Below are 16,890 nucleotides of genomic sequence, written 5' to 3'. Positions count from 1 at the left end.
CACAAAGATGCTGGTGCTGTCTGTTTACTGACACAGATGAACTCTGTGTCTCAACAGCAACAAAAAAACAAGGGATCCCAAATAAAGTGAAAAACACATTTTTAGAATAACCAACAAAAACATCGAGATTAAAAACATTACTACAGCCAAAAGTGGTAAATAAGTTGTGTGTCGTCTGGCCATGTGGGTTTAGTGTCTCTTAACACATATAGCCAGTGTGTCTATATAAAACCAGGAGATAAAAGCTGTGCCATTACTGAAAAGGAATCAAGTGTTGTCGTCAGTGATGGGTCAGTAAGGGAGACCTGGATTGAAAGCACAGGTCTGTAATGGCTGCTTTTCCATCAGAAGCTCTAAAGACAGGCCAGATCCTCCAACTCCGAACAAAACCTGCACTTATTCCTGATAACCTCGTCACTTACTGGCTGATCACTCACCTACTATTCAGTGGCAAGATCATTGAAAAAACAGTTTATGTTCAACTCTAAGGTCAAATGAATGATAACCATGCACTGAATGACTTTTGGGCCTGAGTGAATTTTTAATTGCACAGGCGTAATCAGTGCTAAATTTGGTAATTTCACATTACTCTTGTGACACAAAATTACGTAAAATTATGTAATTACACCAATTTGCATAATTTGGAGTAAATTGGGACTAAAATGTCTACCATAGAGGATGTGAACATAGTGCGAGCATCTGCTGACTGCTGCTGTTCCAGTCATATTGCATTTAGCACTATTTTCATAGCGAAAAATGCATTCTGTGCAAAAAAAATATTGCTAAATGCAGGGTTACACTCCTCATCTAATGCCTCGAAATCTTGCATAATTTTGCAGTACTTTTACATCTACTACCCAGGGTACTACCACACCTAGTGACGACCAGTCAGGTTTCAGATCATGCTACTCCATGAAGACCACTACCTTACACTTGGTAGATGATGACCCTCCTAACCACAGATGAAGATGACTCCACCAACCTGACATTTCTGGACCTCTCAACTGTCTTCACCATAGTCAGCTATCCTACCTTCATATTCTAACTTCTATTTTAGAGACTAAAGGGCAGATTTATCAAAATGTCACACAACGCAGTGCAGCAAGACACCTTGCAGCGCAGTGTTGCATGACAGGGAGCGTGCAGGAATGCACTATATTTGGAGTTACAGTAGGGTGAATCAATATCTTTAATCGGCTGTAAGCCATAAAAGATACTTCAATACAGTAACAATAATAAAACATATACATGAATATCAATAAAAACCTCCTAAAAACAATAATATGACAAAATCATTAGACTATCAATTGATCGAATTGTGCGTTAAACAAACATATATCCATTTGATTTCCATTCAATTCAACCTGATTCAATCGTCTCTTAGATCTAGATCTAGCATGCTCAATTCATTACACCTAGTGGTACTTTGGATCTAGGAATTGAGAATACAGATGGTGCACTAAATAGGATCTAAAATACATGATGTTTGACATAACTATAACAGCCTTCAATAAATGTCATCCTAAAGTGCAAAATGCTAGCTCTGGATCAGCAATTCAAATCTTTCCCAACCCATGTTAACAGCCACGATTATTTGTCGATTTTTATAAGTCTGGTGTCATCATAAGTACTTTGTATTACTTGTCCATCTCTGGAACTAAAGCAATATAATATTAACAATGTCTTTTGAATTATATTTGATCAACTTATCAATTGAGCAGCAATGAGGCCTAACCCAAGATATAAAGAGACCAAATTGAATTATAAACTGCAAAGTGCTAAACCCAAATCCAGTTAATTAAAATCTAAACTCAATATTCTCAGCTCTTATTGTGCAAAGTTCTATGTCTTCAGTACATTTTATAACAAAGAAAGTTCTAGTCGTAACTTTATGTTACAGTTAAAGTTGCGTAACCTGCAGTATTCTAAAAACTTAAAGCCGCTTTATCTCTAATGTATGTAGATGCTAGTAAAAGGCGGCTTATTCCAAATACTATATAGGAGGTAGTATCGGACCTTAGGATTCTTAGCACTTCCTTATACTTCCTTGTTCCTAGATTGATGCAGATGGACAGATCCATGTCCTTCTAGGCTTCTCATAAGCTTTACAGAATAATAGCACATGCTCAATAGTTTCAATGCTTCTCGTATGACATAAGCTGCAGAATGAATCATCTCATTGTTGTTCAGCTTATCCCATTTTACAGAAAATGCCTTAGTTTGCAGAATTTCATACTGGAATTTCATATAGAGTATTTTTGCACACCTTCGATGAATTACATCCAGCGACTCTTCAAAACTAGGATTTGGTTTGATATTTAACAACTGAGTGATTGAGTGGTTGATCTTCCCAAACCCAAATGTCAATGGAGGTCAATGGGGGTTACAAAGAAGATACTCCCAATACACTTGTTTCAGGAGAACCTTTGAGTGTGCAGTAAGGGTATGAGGTTCCTCCCAGAGGGATTTAAGCCCAAGTTTACAAAATCAAAACCTCATATGGCGAAGCCAGGGGAAGGATACAGATCTATCTTGGTCGACTAGCTCGATTAGTGCTTCTCTGTAATAAACCAGATCTGGTGTTGTCCAGAGCCTGCACCAACAGAGCAAACGTGTTAAAATTGCCAAGTGGTCAATTTGCTTTAAGTTCAGATCTGAAAACATTGCCATTCTGGGTGTTGAGGCAGGTAACCCTAATATACTTCTCATAAAGTTGTTTTCTTGCAATGCTAGTCGTTTCAAGTTTGCTGATTCCCATATCTCTGCCCCGTATAAAGCAGCAGCTTGTGCTTTTTATCTGTAGACCTCAAGCAAGGGGTATACAACTTTTACCCTCAACTTTCAGTATTTATTGCTGATCCCTGTGGAAATATGCACAAGGGATGCTTTAGCTTTGTCCACATGGGGGCCCACAATAACTTGGACTCCAGCACTATCCCTAGGTAGTTAAAATGTTTTACATGTTCCAGTGTCTGCCCATGGATCAGAATATTCCTCTTAAGCAGTCTATGATGTCTAAATATTAGGTATTTCGTGTTATTTACATTAATTTCTAGCCCCTTTGCCATGCAGTACTCATTGAATTTCTCTAATAGGGGCTATAGCCCCATAGGCGTTTGGGACAGTAGTATCATCTGCAAAAAGAAGTGCAGAGACAAAATCTCCGCTTAATCTCAGGGAATCATGAGCACATTGTTTAAGATAATTAACTACACCATTAATGTAGAGCGAGAATAGGGTGGGTGCGAGTACGCACCCCTGTCTCACTCCTCTATTAATGGGGATGGGATTGTTAGTTCAACGTTCGGACCCCACCTAACCTTTGCATAGTTGTCTTCATGTAGCCTAATTATCTGGGCTAAAAGATGTTCTGGGATACCCTGTTTCCTTAATGAGGCCCATAGGTTACCCCTCGGAACCCGATCAAAAGCAGCGCGTATGTCCACAAATGCAATATAAAGGTGGCTGTTTCATCTAGGCTAAACCAAATATTTTCTGGTGAAGCTAGTGTTAATTGCTCCCCCGTAGGAGGGGGATGATGAGGGTACTCCGTTGAATCATCAGTAAAGATCAGTGAAGTGGCTGACCCATGTACCAGGATCTATATAGTGCTTGGTGTTAGATATCCCCTCTTTACTCCCATGGGCAACTATCCTCCAAAAGGTTACTGTATCTCTATGCCTAGCTGTAGCAAGGAGGTCAGCCCAATTTTGATCCTCCCAGTTCTTCTCTGCCTTGGCCACGATTTTCCTGTAACTAGCCCTTGCTTGTTGTATTCCTATTGTTTTTTTTTCGACTTTAGGGCTTGAAAAAGTAGCTTTTTCCCTTTGTGTTGAATTGTATACCAGGGATTAGGCTGCCTGGGGCGGTTTCCTCCCTGATCTAACTTTTGTTGTCTTATTTTAGTAAAATAAGGCCTCAAGGATATACTCAGGGATTGGTGAATGGCAAGTATTGGTATTTCAGTGGATCTTCTAAGAACATATGGGTTCAACAAGTCGACAAATAGATTATATATTTTTGCCATAACCTCCAAATTACTCAGTACTGAGGGCCATTTTACTGATCTACAATAATTACTGACAGAAGGTTTATATTCTATCCTGTTCCTCCCTAGTGAACTTAAATCTATGTGCCACCTCCTTAGTTCTATAATTAACAGAAAGTGATCACTTTCTCTTCTATTGTCTATTTTAAATGTTGATATCCTATCCCATGAAGTTGTACTGTGTATAATATAATCAAGTCTTGAGCGTACCCTACTCTTTGGAATGTATCCAAGTTGGAACCCTCCTGTACTATTCTACCATTGCATTCCCTTAACCCGTGTTTTACAGTGAAGTTCATAATTTGCAGAGCTGCAGCCGAGCAAGGACCTGTTTCTTCATTGGACAAGAGGGGAACACCTCTTGACATATCTTCGTCTTCTACCAATTGGTCTAGTCCGGCTATTGGTTCATAGTCTCAATTGAAATCAATCGGCGCAAATTGTTAAGGATGCATACTGGTTAAAACTAAAAATAGGTAAATTGGTTGAGGCGCCTTCGCTTAGCTTGACAGACAGGTTTACATCAGTTAAATGTCATTATGAATTTGAAAACTATATGGATCTGATCCTATCCCGTGGAGCACGTGCACTTTATATCAGGTTTAGGCTGGGATCGTTACCATTACGCATTTTCACCTGTAGATGGTCCCAACAGGCCCTCCAACAAGACCTATTCCCAATAGGCTGTGGGTCACCAGAATGCATTGCACATGTGCTATTTCATTGCCCCGCATATGCCAAACAGTGGATTCAATGGATTATACCTCTTTGCAGATCCATGGGCATTAATAACCGGTCTTTAGCTCTTAGGATCTGCAAAACGAATACCCATGGTATTGTGGTATGTGCGCTCGCCAGATTTTTAGATGCAATTTGGCATGTAAGAGCAAAACGTTTAGAGGCACCCTCTGAATAAGTGCATGACTATAGATAATAATGGAAATGTCATTTCTATTGGGAATAATTGGTATCAACCGTATGCATTGCTATATTGTCTTTTTAATCTCCTTTTTGCTTTTTAGACTATTAGGTGAAGGTTTTTATATCATTGATTTTTATGCTGATGGATTCTTATTATTTTGATTATGTCTTAATAATTTTACATGTTACTGCTCTTTTTGAATATTTTATTGACAGAGTGTTTTATATTATAGTGTTTTATAGTACGGTTCTTACTCATTTCTATATATGCATTGTAGGATGAGCTTTTATGGTATGTTTATTACCGAAATAAAGTTAATGAATAAATGAATGAATGAAATCACCTCCTATTAATATAGTTTCACCTGCAGAGATATCCTCTAACATAGCGTCTAAAATTTCTATTGCACATGACTTCTGATTTGTTCTCCTGGGTCTTATATAAACATTAAAAAGATGGTAGAAGATTTTATTTTTAACACTAATTGACACCTCCAGAATATCAGGGGAGGCTATATCATACACATTTATCTCAACATTTAGGGAAATTTTCACCCATAGGACCAATCCCCCAGATGATATCCCACTTGATACTGGGGTGGCACTCACAAAGTAGGTTTTGTAACCCAACTTATGCGGTGGTTCCATTAACCAAGTCTCCTGAATAAGGCAGATCTGGAATTGGTCAACATACTCATGCCAATCTGGGTCTTAGGCCCGATACATTCCATGATAGCACGGAAACAATATCCCTAACTATTGGACTCACAGATCTTGTTGCCAGTCCCTGGGATACAACAGGACCATTGTAACCAGGTATTAGCCCCTCATCCCTCCCTAGCATCAAATTCTGTTTGCCTTAATTTCTTAACCACTCGTGTTAAATTGCCAATAATCTCATATAAATCTGCTTTATTCCTCATTTTATATTTCAAGTAGCTGTCCTGATCTTGATGTAGTGGTACTGTTTCCTTTCTAGTCAATTGAGTTACAGGGCCATGATGAGGATGAATATCAGTCCAATTTTTTTCAGCCGCTTTGTTAGGATCATCTTCCTCCAAAACAACATATCTATTGGAACAAATTAGGTCACTCTCTTGTACTACGTCCTTTCCTTCAATACTTCGACTTTGTCTTGGGGGTTGGCATAGGGCCTGTACAGATTTATCTTTTTCTCTTCCCATTATATGAATATCAGGGCTTTGATTTGTTGGTTGTTGAACAACTTCCCCCCTCTCATCCGTGACTTTTGCCCTTTGTGGCCCTATCTTTTTTGTATAAAAGGACGTGACCTTTTTAATTGGGTGCGTCTTGTAATTTGGACTTATCGCACAACAAGGATTCAACCTCTTCTATGAGATCGTCAATATCTAAAATGGTACAGTTTCGCATACATTACTTATTTTTTTAGGAATCTTCCCTTGCCCATGAAAAGCTTGACTGCTTTATGTTTTCCCATGGTCAATTGTTTTAATTAGCTTTGGTCCCAACCTATTTGGACCCTGTTGTTTGCTCAGGGGAAATCTTCTCTTTATTTACTGGTTTTCCGTTGTTTTCTTCCTCAAGAACGGTAACTAAGATCACCTAATGGGTCTTCGCACAATTACAGAATCAATCTAATCTGCTGGACACTGTATTGACTGTTTGCCCAGGCACAAATAAGCCCCTGAGTACCTTGTTTATACAGACGATGTCCACAAAGACCCACAAAGGGTTCAAAGAGGGTCGGCCCAGCCCAGTCTCCTCCGGGCTCCAACGGATGTGGATGGGCGTGCCCTTGGCATGTGATTTGCCCAGGCGCATCCCCCACTGCGGTAAAGAGTCAGCACTTCTAAGCGCATTGAAGCACCTCCTCCCTCGCACAGGTGCAATCAGTGCAGGAGGCAGGAGGAACAGCAGTGCACACTATGACAGGTAGTCCCACCAGGGAGGCAGAATCGAATTAGGAGGCAGGCACGATAACACTGGCACAGACGATCCCACCAGGGTAAAGGAATCACCCCTCTGAATGGCCCCAAAGTATCAGAAGAGCTTGTGCTGCAGGGAAGAGTCAGCTTTTTATGCGCATTGAAGCACCTCCTCCATCGCACAGGTGCAATCAGTGCAAGACGCAGGAGGTACAGCAGTGCACACTAGGACAGTTAGTCCCACCAGGGAGGCAGAATCGAATTAGGAGGCAGTCACGATAACCCTGGTACAGACGATCCCACCAGGGTAAAGGAATCACCCCCCTGAATGGCCCCAAAGCATCAGGAGAGCCCGTGCTGTGGGGAAGAGTTAGTGCTTTTAAGCGCAATGAAACACCTCCTCCCTCGCACAGGTGCAATCAGTGCAGGAGGCAGGAGGAACAGCACTGCACCCTGGGACAGGTAGTCCCACCAGGGAGGCAGACTCGAATTAGGAGGCAGGCACAGTAACGCTGGGACAGACAGTCCCACCGGGGTAAAGGAATCACCCCTCTGAATGGCCCCAAAGCATCAGGCGTGTCCCATGCTGCGGGGAAGAGTCTGCGCTTTTAAGCATCATGAACCACCTCCTCCCTCGCACAGGTACAATCAGTGCCGGAGGCAGGCGGAACAGCAGTGCACCCTGGGACAGGTAGTCCCAGCAGGGAGGCAGAGTCGAATTAGGAGGCAGGCACGACAACCCTGTGGAGATAGTCCCACCAGGGTAAAGGAGTCACCCCTCTGAATGGCCCCAAAGCATCAGGAGAGCCCACGCTGCGGGGAAGAGTCAACGCTTTTAAGCGCAATGAAGCACCTCCTCCCTAGCACAGGTGCAATCAGTGCAGGAGGCAGGAGGAACAGCAGTGCACCCTGGGACAGGTAGTCCCAGCAGGGAGGCAGAATCGAATTAGGAGGCAGGCACAATAACCCTGGGACAAACGATCCCACCAGGGTAAAGGAATCACCCCTCTGAATGGCCCCAAAGCATCAGGTGAGCCCATGCTGCGGGGAAGAGTCAGCGCTTTTAAGCACAATGAAGCGCCTCTTCCCTCGCACAGGTGCAATCAGTGCAGGAGGCAGGAGGAACAGCTGTGCACACTAGGACAGGTAGTCCCACCAGGGAGGCAGACTCGAAGTAGGAGGCAGGCACGAAAACGCTGGGACAGATGGTCCCACCAGGGTAAAGGAATAACCCCTCTGAATGCACCCAAAGCATCAGTGGTGTCAACATATTTAACATTATATGGCGCATTCCTGTCTTCTCCCTGAGCTTGTGTACTATGTGCTGCCTGGAGTCAACACAGGCACTCTTGGACCATTGTGCAAGGGTACCTGATTTGCAGGCAGGATTGGTTTTGTGAAGGAAGGAATCCTCTGTGGCTTTTTCCTTTTCCTATATGAGTTGAAGAATGCATCACACAACGAATGAGGAAGAATTAGGAGAAATAAACATACTTCTCATTCATTACTCCTCCCCTTGGAAGGCATAGCATTTTGACTTATTCCCAGGTCTAGCACTCATCGTAAATCTGGAGATGCACCAAAATCCCAGGTGGATGCTGGGAACACTTACAATCCACCCACTGAATGCCTCCCTGGGGCACGGTAACATGACTTATGCTGCCTTGCATCACTCCAGATTTACTAAGCCACGCAGTGCCACGCGAGGCGGCCTTGTGTGGCTTGGTAAATCTTGTATTAGGTTTTGTGTTGCCCTGGGTCCCCTGGCATGGTGGAAGGGCGGCACAAAACCTATGATAAATCTGGCCCTAAGTTTGAATCTAAAAACCTCTGACTGGAATGATCTGTTTGGTGTATCAGACTTCTGCTCCATCAAAGTCAGCCTAAAATCACACCTAGGTCCCATTCAACTGTGAACTGTTTTTCAATGGCTTTTTACTTTTTATAGACACTTTTTGCCCTAACCTTTTAAAAACCAATACCTCCTATTCCTCTTACTCTATTTTAATTATCTTGGTGTCTTTTTGCCATTATAGGTTTCTCTATTTTTCAAATGTATTTGGGATATTGTTGTGTTGTATTCTTTGCTTTTAAATTGTTGATAGTGCTTGAACTTAACATGCACCTCTCTGGGGATTGCCCGCTTCTTATGCTATAGCTACCAGAGTTTGAACCAAGATTCACTCAGTAATGTTTTGACCTTTACAGACTTTATTTATGAAGTTGGTAGATTTCAACTCCTCTCAATTTCATAACCACATTTCTGACAAATTGTTATAAGCAACAGGTCTAGGAGGTGTCAGCATGGATTATTATATAACTATTTTGAAAATCTAACCTGAGTAAAATGTCCCAAATGGAAAATATTAAGGTGATTTGTATAGTGTATTTTTATAATACTTTTAATAATAAAAATTGTGTTTATAATATTTATATTGACAACTTGCCTACTTGCACTATTTGGACTTGGGAGAATCGTATGGTGACTTGTCTTGTGTATTTTATAATATTTTTATTTGACAAATTGATCATTCCATAATATTTATATTGACAACTTGCTTATCTGTACTATATGGCCTTGGTGGTGTTTTGGATTTTATTTTTTTATTATGGGTTTGATTTTATTGACTTTTTCTAAAATGCTTAATTTTTTTTAGAGATTCATGAATTTTGTTAGCATGCTGTTATGTTATTTTTTGCCGAAATAAAGCTGAATTGAATTGAAAAAAAAAGCCCCACTCTTTTTAGGGATGGGAACATGGTGAGATCTAAAATACATCTTCAATCTAGATGGAGCACAAAAAGCAAGATAATCCTTCACCTAGCACATGTGACCAATACATCTAAGGTTCCTGGTAAACAAGTTGCATTTTCTTTAGATTGTTTTTAAACTTTCATTGGTTAGAACATTCCTTAACCAATAATAAACATTTATGCAGAGTATCCAGGTGAATTAACTCCTGTGCAAGTCACTTTCATTTTTCAGTTACATTCAGCCAGCTAGCCCTTGCAAACTAAAAGATTTTGAAACAAGCTCCGTTGGGAGCTTTATAAATCCAATTTCTATAATTAAAGAGAGGGGAATATTGTAGTCACATCTAATGGTATACATAAACATTGCCATCTTCCCCAAGTGTGAAGCGTGTGAAGTTTCTTAAAACAACGTAAGCTTTAGTGACTGTTAGCAGCAGTGGCAAAATGTGTTTGATATAGTTCTGAGCAGTGGGCTGACTGTGACCACTCTGCATATAACCCTACCCTCTGCTCTGAATCATGACGCTCCTAAGAAAGTGGTATGCATTAAATTCAAGCCCTCGTACGCATTGCAAGGTTTGCAGCAATTATGGTCAATGGGGCATCGTAATGCACAGAATAATTGTAGCTGAAAGCACAGGAAGTTAATATTGCCAACACAGCAAGCTCAACTTCACAGGTGAACTTATACAAATTCTATGAGATGAACATACTTTAGATATATATAATGTGGGTATAAAAGGATGGTGGAACAATTTAATTCAACTTTTCTTCTTCTCGGCTGGCTCTATGAAGCAGAGAATAGCCACACAAGAATGCGTGAAATGTCCAGGGCTGGGGAATCCGGACCTGTTCGATGGTGTCAAATAATGAACAATGAAAAATCAATTCATACCTGTAGCCATCTACATTGGTATGGACGTCATTAGGAAGACTCGAAGAAGATACATTTGAAGTGTCAGTCTTTCAATAGATTGGCTTTGTAATTAAAAAAGACATGAGTGGGAATTTGAGTGAGTGAGGAATGTATGTGCCTGAGTTCGCTTAGGCACTTTTATGGTATTTTCTTCACAGGCTTCTTATTTTGGTAGTTTTCCTTGCTTCCTGGTCGAGTATTGTTTACAAAGGCTGCAGGAACCTGTAGGATCAAGTTGATTCTATATTCCTTAATTTCTTGGTAGTCAGTTCTTATTGACTTGCATTATATCAGGTCAGCGGGGAATAGTGAGTTTCTTCTGACCAGCCAGATGACTGAGTGAGTTAGTGCTGACTTCTGTCGAAATCTGCATGTCATGCCACTGAATTCTAGCAAGGCCACTTTTGCATTCCATACTTCTGAAGTCAAGAAAATAGGAGAAAAGAAGAAAGGGAAACATTCCAGGAAAACAAATCAGTCAATGGTGTGGGGGAGACTGTTAATAGTAATTCACTACTTTGTAAGTAAATCAACAAAAGCCTGGGGATGTGCTCAAACAAAGTCATGTAATTGCTCTATGGATAAATAAGTGTTATTCATTCTTAGGCATCCTGACAGAATCAAAACAAGGGTATGTTGTTGAGGATATACCCCATATTGGACTGAATGTGCAATAGACAAGAGGTTAAACATTAACCTGGGTGAAGGGCGGGTTTTCAGGGATTTCCTGAAACTGTGAAATTTTCTTTCAAATCTCAGATCTGCTGGTAAAATACTTCACAAAGAGGAGATATTAACAATATTGATCTGCTGAGTGGTTAGTAGGTGGGTCTTGTAGAGATTCCACTAAAAGCACTAGAACTAACACATAAGGAGAAATGAAAAGCATTTTTTTTTCTAACAGAGAATTAGTCTAATGTATCATCAACATCACTGTCATACAACTCTTGTATAGCGGTGAAATATAATCATTGGATACCCAAGGGCAGATTAACATTTTTGAGCTGATTCAGATGAAAGTTTCAAAAGAAAGGCTTTCATTACCTACTAAAATTCAAGGAAATCCCATATTAATGTATACGAAGGAGCAAGGATAAGGAAGAAGTGACTGATGCATGTGGACCAGTATGCTAAATAAAATGATCCAAAGAAGCAGGAGAAAGAAAAAAGACGTTTCCTAGCAGAGACATGATGATCGAATGTGAAGTGAAGAAGGGAATTTGGATCATAGCATTCAAGTCTACGGGTGAGGCTAAGCTTTTTAGTGTGTTTATGGAAACAATAAGAGTGGTGACAAGAAATGTATATGAGCTCTGAGATAGAATGTGGGTGAAATAAGTCATCAGTGGGCAGGCTGGAACTCTACAATAGTGGTTTTGGTTCTAAGAGGTATGAAGGTGAGGGCCAAGGGTCTGTGATGCATGGCAATGATGGCAGTGGACAGGACAGCAAGATAACAATAGCATCTGAGGCAATGGTATCTATGTGGCAGTACAGAAGGAATTATGAAAAAAACGAACAGCAGGCTCATAGCTGCTTAGATGAGTATAACCAGGGCACAAGTCGGGGGTACACTCTGGTACATGGTGTCCGCCCACTATTCTCACAAGGTGGACACCATCCACCCTGCCAGGTAGGTGTGCTGCAGTGTAATATGCTGAACTCATCCCGGTGTAATGTTTAAACACAGTGACACATTCAGCATCTCCTGCACGTGGTCTGCTTTCCTTATGAGCGGCATCCTGCAGGCAGCAATGAGGGGGCTATTATTATTTTAAATTGGAGTTGGGGCCAAACAAAGGCCGAAGTTCAGGCCTCCTGTTGTTCTCACTTGAGCTATCTGAAGCCTCACACCTGCTTGCAAATGTAATGGAGGAGAAACAAAGACATGTGGCTTGTTGCCACTTTACAGGAATTTAAAAGAAGCTTGATTTTGACTTTGGTCAGTCTCTGAATATAAGAGATAGGCATGCAGATTAAGAATGTCCCATATGGTGGTCTGTTCCTGTATTCACCCAAATGGTAATTTGAATATCACTATTTGTTATTTATTTTATAGTGTTACTTATCCCAATGCAGGGTTTCAAAGAGGTTTACATCACACACACTTTATACATTGACAATAAATCATTTAAGTGTAAATCTATGTACAGGATGCATCACATAGGATAGTGAGGGTTATAAGGTGTAGGGGTCCCATGTCCTTTATAGCCCACTGCTATATTAGAAGGATTACAATTTATGAACTGCAAATAACAAAAGGATCTCTGAGTTAAAAGCAGTAGCCCACTTACTTATCTAAATAAAACAAAAATCTGCTTTGATGTGCCATGCAGGAGACATGTTAACCACCCTCTATGCTACTTTGATTCAAATCGGGGACTGGAAAAGACGCACATCTCTCCAGCAAATGTGTTAATCACCAGATAAATCTTACCATTATTATTATTCCCTGAGATATATGGGGCATGCAAACCTCTTTGCAGCAGGTGCCTTAACCTCATAAGATTTCCCTAAATGCATTGTTTGCAAACAATTAAGGGGAACGGATATATTGGCAAGTTTCTTGTTGTGTCAATTTCTTTGTGGCATAGATTTTAACAAATAAGTGTTGAAATTGAGGAACAGATTTTGCGTTTGGTTGTGTCACTTTTTTCGCACAACCACAATGCAACATCTAATTTTTTTAATCTGGTAATTTGCTCAAATGTACTCTTTATAGACACGCTAAATGTATGTGTGAGGTCTTAAGATCAGATGTCACTTCTTGTGGCGTCATTTACTGTGAGGGTATGGGTCGTAATGGCACTTCATATGATGTCACTTCCTGCGATGCCATTTATGATGCCGCTTGCTATGTCATGCAACATGATGTCACATGATGTGATATCATGTGCCATGATGTCACTTGTATACTGTCTAACTTAATTAGTCCCCCACTTCTTTTAATAGGTCTTGTGCCCTGAATCTAACTGATGTACAGACAGGGGATTTCTTATTTTTGTTTATTTGTATTGCCTCTGCTTTTGCAACTTACCTTCTTCCACTGTGAGGTTCAGCCGTTTCATTATCTCTTGCTCAGTGGGCAACTGAAAAATAAATATGTGAATTATAGTAGTATTCCATGAAAATAACTTACTAATAAAGTCCTAACAAGAAGCATGTTTACTTACATCAATATTACATTGGCACCCTGACGTATTTGCTGGAATTTGGTTTGGAAAAGGGCAAAAAAAAGGGCCTGACTCTTCTTTTGGGACCAAAGGATTAAAGAAGGGTGTCTTTAAAAGGTGGTTTAGGCTGCCATGGGTTCCATTGTTGGGGGCTGGTATAATCTTCAGCAGATCTGTTAACAATGTAAAAATAATTAAGTGTATTTAAAGAGAAGTAAAACCATAAATAATAAAAACAACAGGTCTTTTTTGGTGGCAGATCATCCATTCCAAGAACCACAAGATACAGCTCTAACAGAAATGGATGCTTCTGCACGCAACACAACCACTGACTTTTTAAATAAATATACTGATATTAGTAATAATATTGGGACCTATTTAGGAAAGAAGCAACTGATTATCCTCTAATTTCTGAAGGAAACTCTAAATATGGAGTAGAATTACACTGTAGTGGTGGCTCGCCCTCGTGGTTTATTGTATCAAAAGTGAATAATAGCATACTTCTAGCTATGGGCTAAATATTTTTTAAAAAGGTCCTCGTTGTACAGTGAGGGTAGCATGGAACCTGCTTGGAGTTTGGCACAGGTGCATACAGGAGCTTGCTCCAGCCATCAGACAGATTGCCTCACTACATTTAGTATACTGTAACTACAGGTGTGCATTTTTTTTTTTTACTGTGACTATGCCTGACTGGTATGAAACTCAAGTACCCTGAGGTTAACTGGACCTTACTTAAATCAGAATGACTGGCTGGCACACAGGTCACATTTTCAAACATGGTGCTTCAACTCTAACAAAGTATGTCCTGAGGATGACCTCCTGATTTTTTTATAAAGCCAAAACATCCCGACACATGGGGTTAGTTGGATTATTATCTATATCAAACAATTCAAGACAAAGAATTTGTCTGTATGTATATATATATATATATATATATATATATATATACATATATATTACCTCACTGCATTTGTCACTAGGTAGCTATAGTTAGGTTCTAGTTTCAATTTAGAAAGCATTTTTTTTACTTGCCTATATCTTTGGCGCCGCTTGACAAATCTTCACAAAACTTTCCAAAAATATTTGCCAGTCACGTCAGCTGCTGTCTGGAAAGTTTAGGGGATCCGCCCAGGGGCGAGAAAAAAAGGTGTCCCAAAACATATTTTCTCCTTCATTTTTCTATATGGATTTTGAACAGCAATAGCACCGAAACTAATGGACGGAATTACACGAAATTTTGCAGACAGGTAGGTTCTGGTGTGGAAAGAGTACTTTTTTTGTTTTGGTGTAATTCCATTCAGTAGTTGTTGAGAAATTAAGAGGAAAACAAATTTGTATATATAGGGATGGGAAGGATTCCCGACCCCTCCGAATCTCGTGCTACGATCTGATTGACTGATAACACCTCAACAACAGAAGCCGTTGAAGTGTTGTCAGCCATCTTGGGACTCAGCTGAAGTCGAGTTCCAGAAATAAATTAATAAATGAAGAAAAGGGGCCAGGGTACGAACACCGTGAACTTTTAGCTCTGGTGTTGGGGTCCCCAAGGGGCCCCCCCAGGGCTAAAAAGCATTTTTTAAATTTTACAGATGGAGTCACAGTGGCTAAGACATAAAATTGTAAAAAATTAAGCGCTTCATTATTATAAAGTCCCCAGGTGGGCCAAATCCCGCGGCCATTTGGTTTAAAAATGCGGGGGGGCCTCTAGGCCCCTTCCTGTGGCCTTGGGTACCGCCACCTCCCCAGGGCTTATGATAAATATGCGGGGGCGCATGCCCCCAACTGCCCTCGGGATCGCTGTAATTCAATATGTGGGGGGAGCCACGCACCCTTCCGCTGCCCCCGGGACCACCAGCTCCTGGGGCCATCACTAAGGCCTTCATTATGAGTTTGGCGGGCGGCGGAGGCTGCCCGCCAAACACATAACGCAGAGAGACCTCCTCTGCGGGTCCAAACACAGCCGGCCCTATTTGGAGGTCATCGCAGGGCCGGTGGGCGGAAACAGGATTTCCACCCGCCGGTCCTGTGGTAACAGGGCCTTAACATTGCAACCAGCTCGTAATCGAGCTGGCGGCAATGTGGCGGTGAGGCAGGTGGAGCAGCAACTGCTGTGCATTCCACTGCCCGTAATTTAGGCAGTGGAATGCGCGACGGGGCTGTGCATGGGCAGTGCAGGGGCCCCTGGGGCCCCAATGCCCTTATTCCACCAGCCTTTCCATGGCAGTGGAACGGCTGTGAAAAGGCTGGCGACATCGGGACTAGTAATCCGGCCTGGCGGATTACATCCACCGGGACCCCCAGGCTGCGGTTTCGGTGGTCCGATCATGGCAGCTCTGCAAGAATCATAATGAGGGCTTCAAAATCTTTTACGTGGGCCATGTGTCCCTCCCTCCCACTGACCACCACCTCCCCTGGGACATCACTAAATATTTTGCGGGAGCGCTTAATTATAATTGCTCCCTCCCCATGCACAGCTAATGACCACACATTCGACACTCGTAACATCTTTGATAACATAATTGATAATATCACTGTAATATTTGCAGTAACATTTTTGACAAAAAGCTGGGCATGGCAGGAGCGCAAGTTATAGTTACCTTAGTGCACAAGTTATAGCTACTTGAGGTAACTCTAACTATAACTGGTGAATTTCCATGGTTTCGTACGTTTAAAATCTGAGCCTAACTATAATGTCCCTGTAACCTTTGTATTATATATATACGAATATATATATATATATATATATATATATATATATATTTGCAAAATGTCACTGTCTCATCACTTCAACAGTGAGCACCATGGACTTATTATTCTATCATCCTGTATATAATATTCATTACATTATTTAAAACAATTATCGAAAACAATTAGTGGCAGAGACTGTGGTTTAATTCTACTATTGAGATAATTTTACATATCTCATACACATTTACATTTTGTTATCATTTATACCAGTGTAAGCCATTGTTTTTTTATTTTTGATTGCAACATTTTATTGTTTTTAACAAAAGTGGCACAGAGAAAGTATACATATTGCAGTCCTGTGCAGGGGATTTCCAGGAGCCACTCACAACAATCCCGGTAGCCTGTCGATCCCTTCTCCTTGACTTCAGATATACTCTCCAGTCTGTCAGTCATACGCCCACCATTTTCTCTAAATTCTATAGT

General features: G+C 40.9%; 1 protein-coding gene across 2 annotated transcripts in view; it reads right to left on the bottom strand.

Annotated features, from left to right (window-relative positions):
• ENPP3 (ectonucleotide pyrophosphatase/phosphodiesterase 3) overlaps positions 1 to 16,890 on the bottom strand; it is a 709,815-nt gene that overhangs the window by 196,783 nt on the left and 496,142 nt on the right. For both annotated transcript variants that reach the window (XM_069235161.1, XM_069235162.1), the window contains exons 19-20: positions 13,720 to 13,892; positions 13,584 to 13,635 (exon numbers count right to left, since the gene is read on the bottom strand). In XM_069235161.1, the coding sequence (XP_069091262.1) occupies positions 13,584 to 13,635; positions 13,720 to 13,892 (225 nt within the window). The remainder of the gene's footprint in view (positions 1 to 13,583; positions 13,636 to 13,719; positions 13,893 to 16,890) is intronic.

This window comes from Pleurodeles waltl, chromosome 5 (genome assembly GCF_031143425.1).
Source record: "Pleurodeles waltl isolate 20211129_DDA chromosome 5, aPleWal1.hap1.20221129, whole genome shotgun sequence".
Classification (NCBI taxonomy): domain Eukaryota; kingdom Metazoa; phylum Chordata; class Amphibia; order Caudata; family Salamandridae; genus Pleurodeles; species Pleurodeles waltl.
The sequence above is the reverse complement of the archived record's forward strand: the minus strand, read 5'-3'. Positions and strand labels throughout refer to the sequence as shown.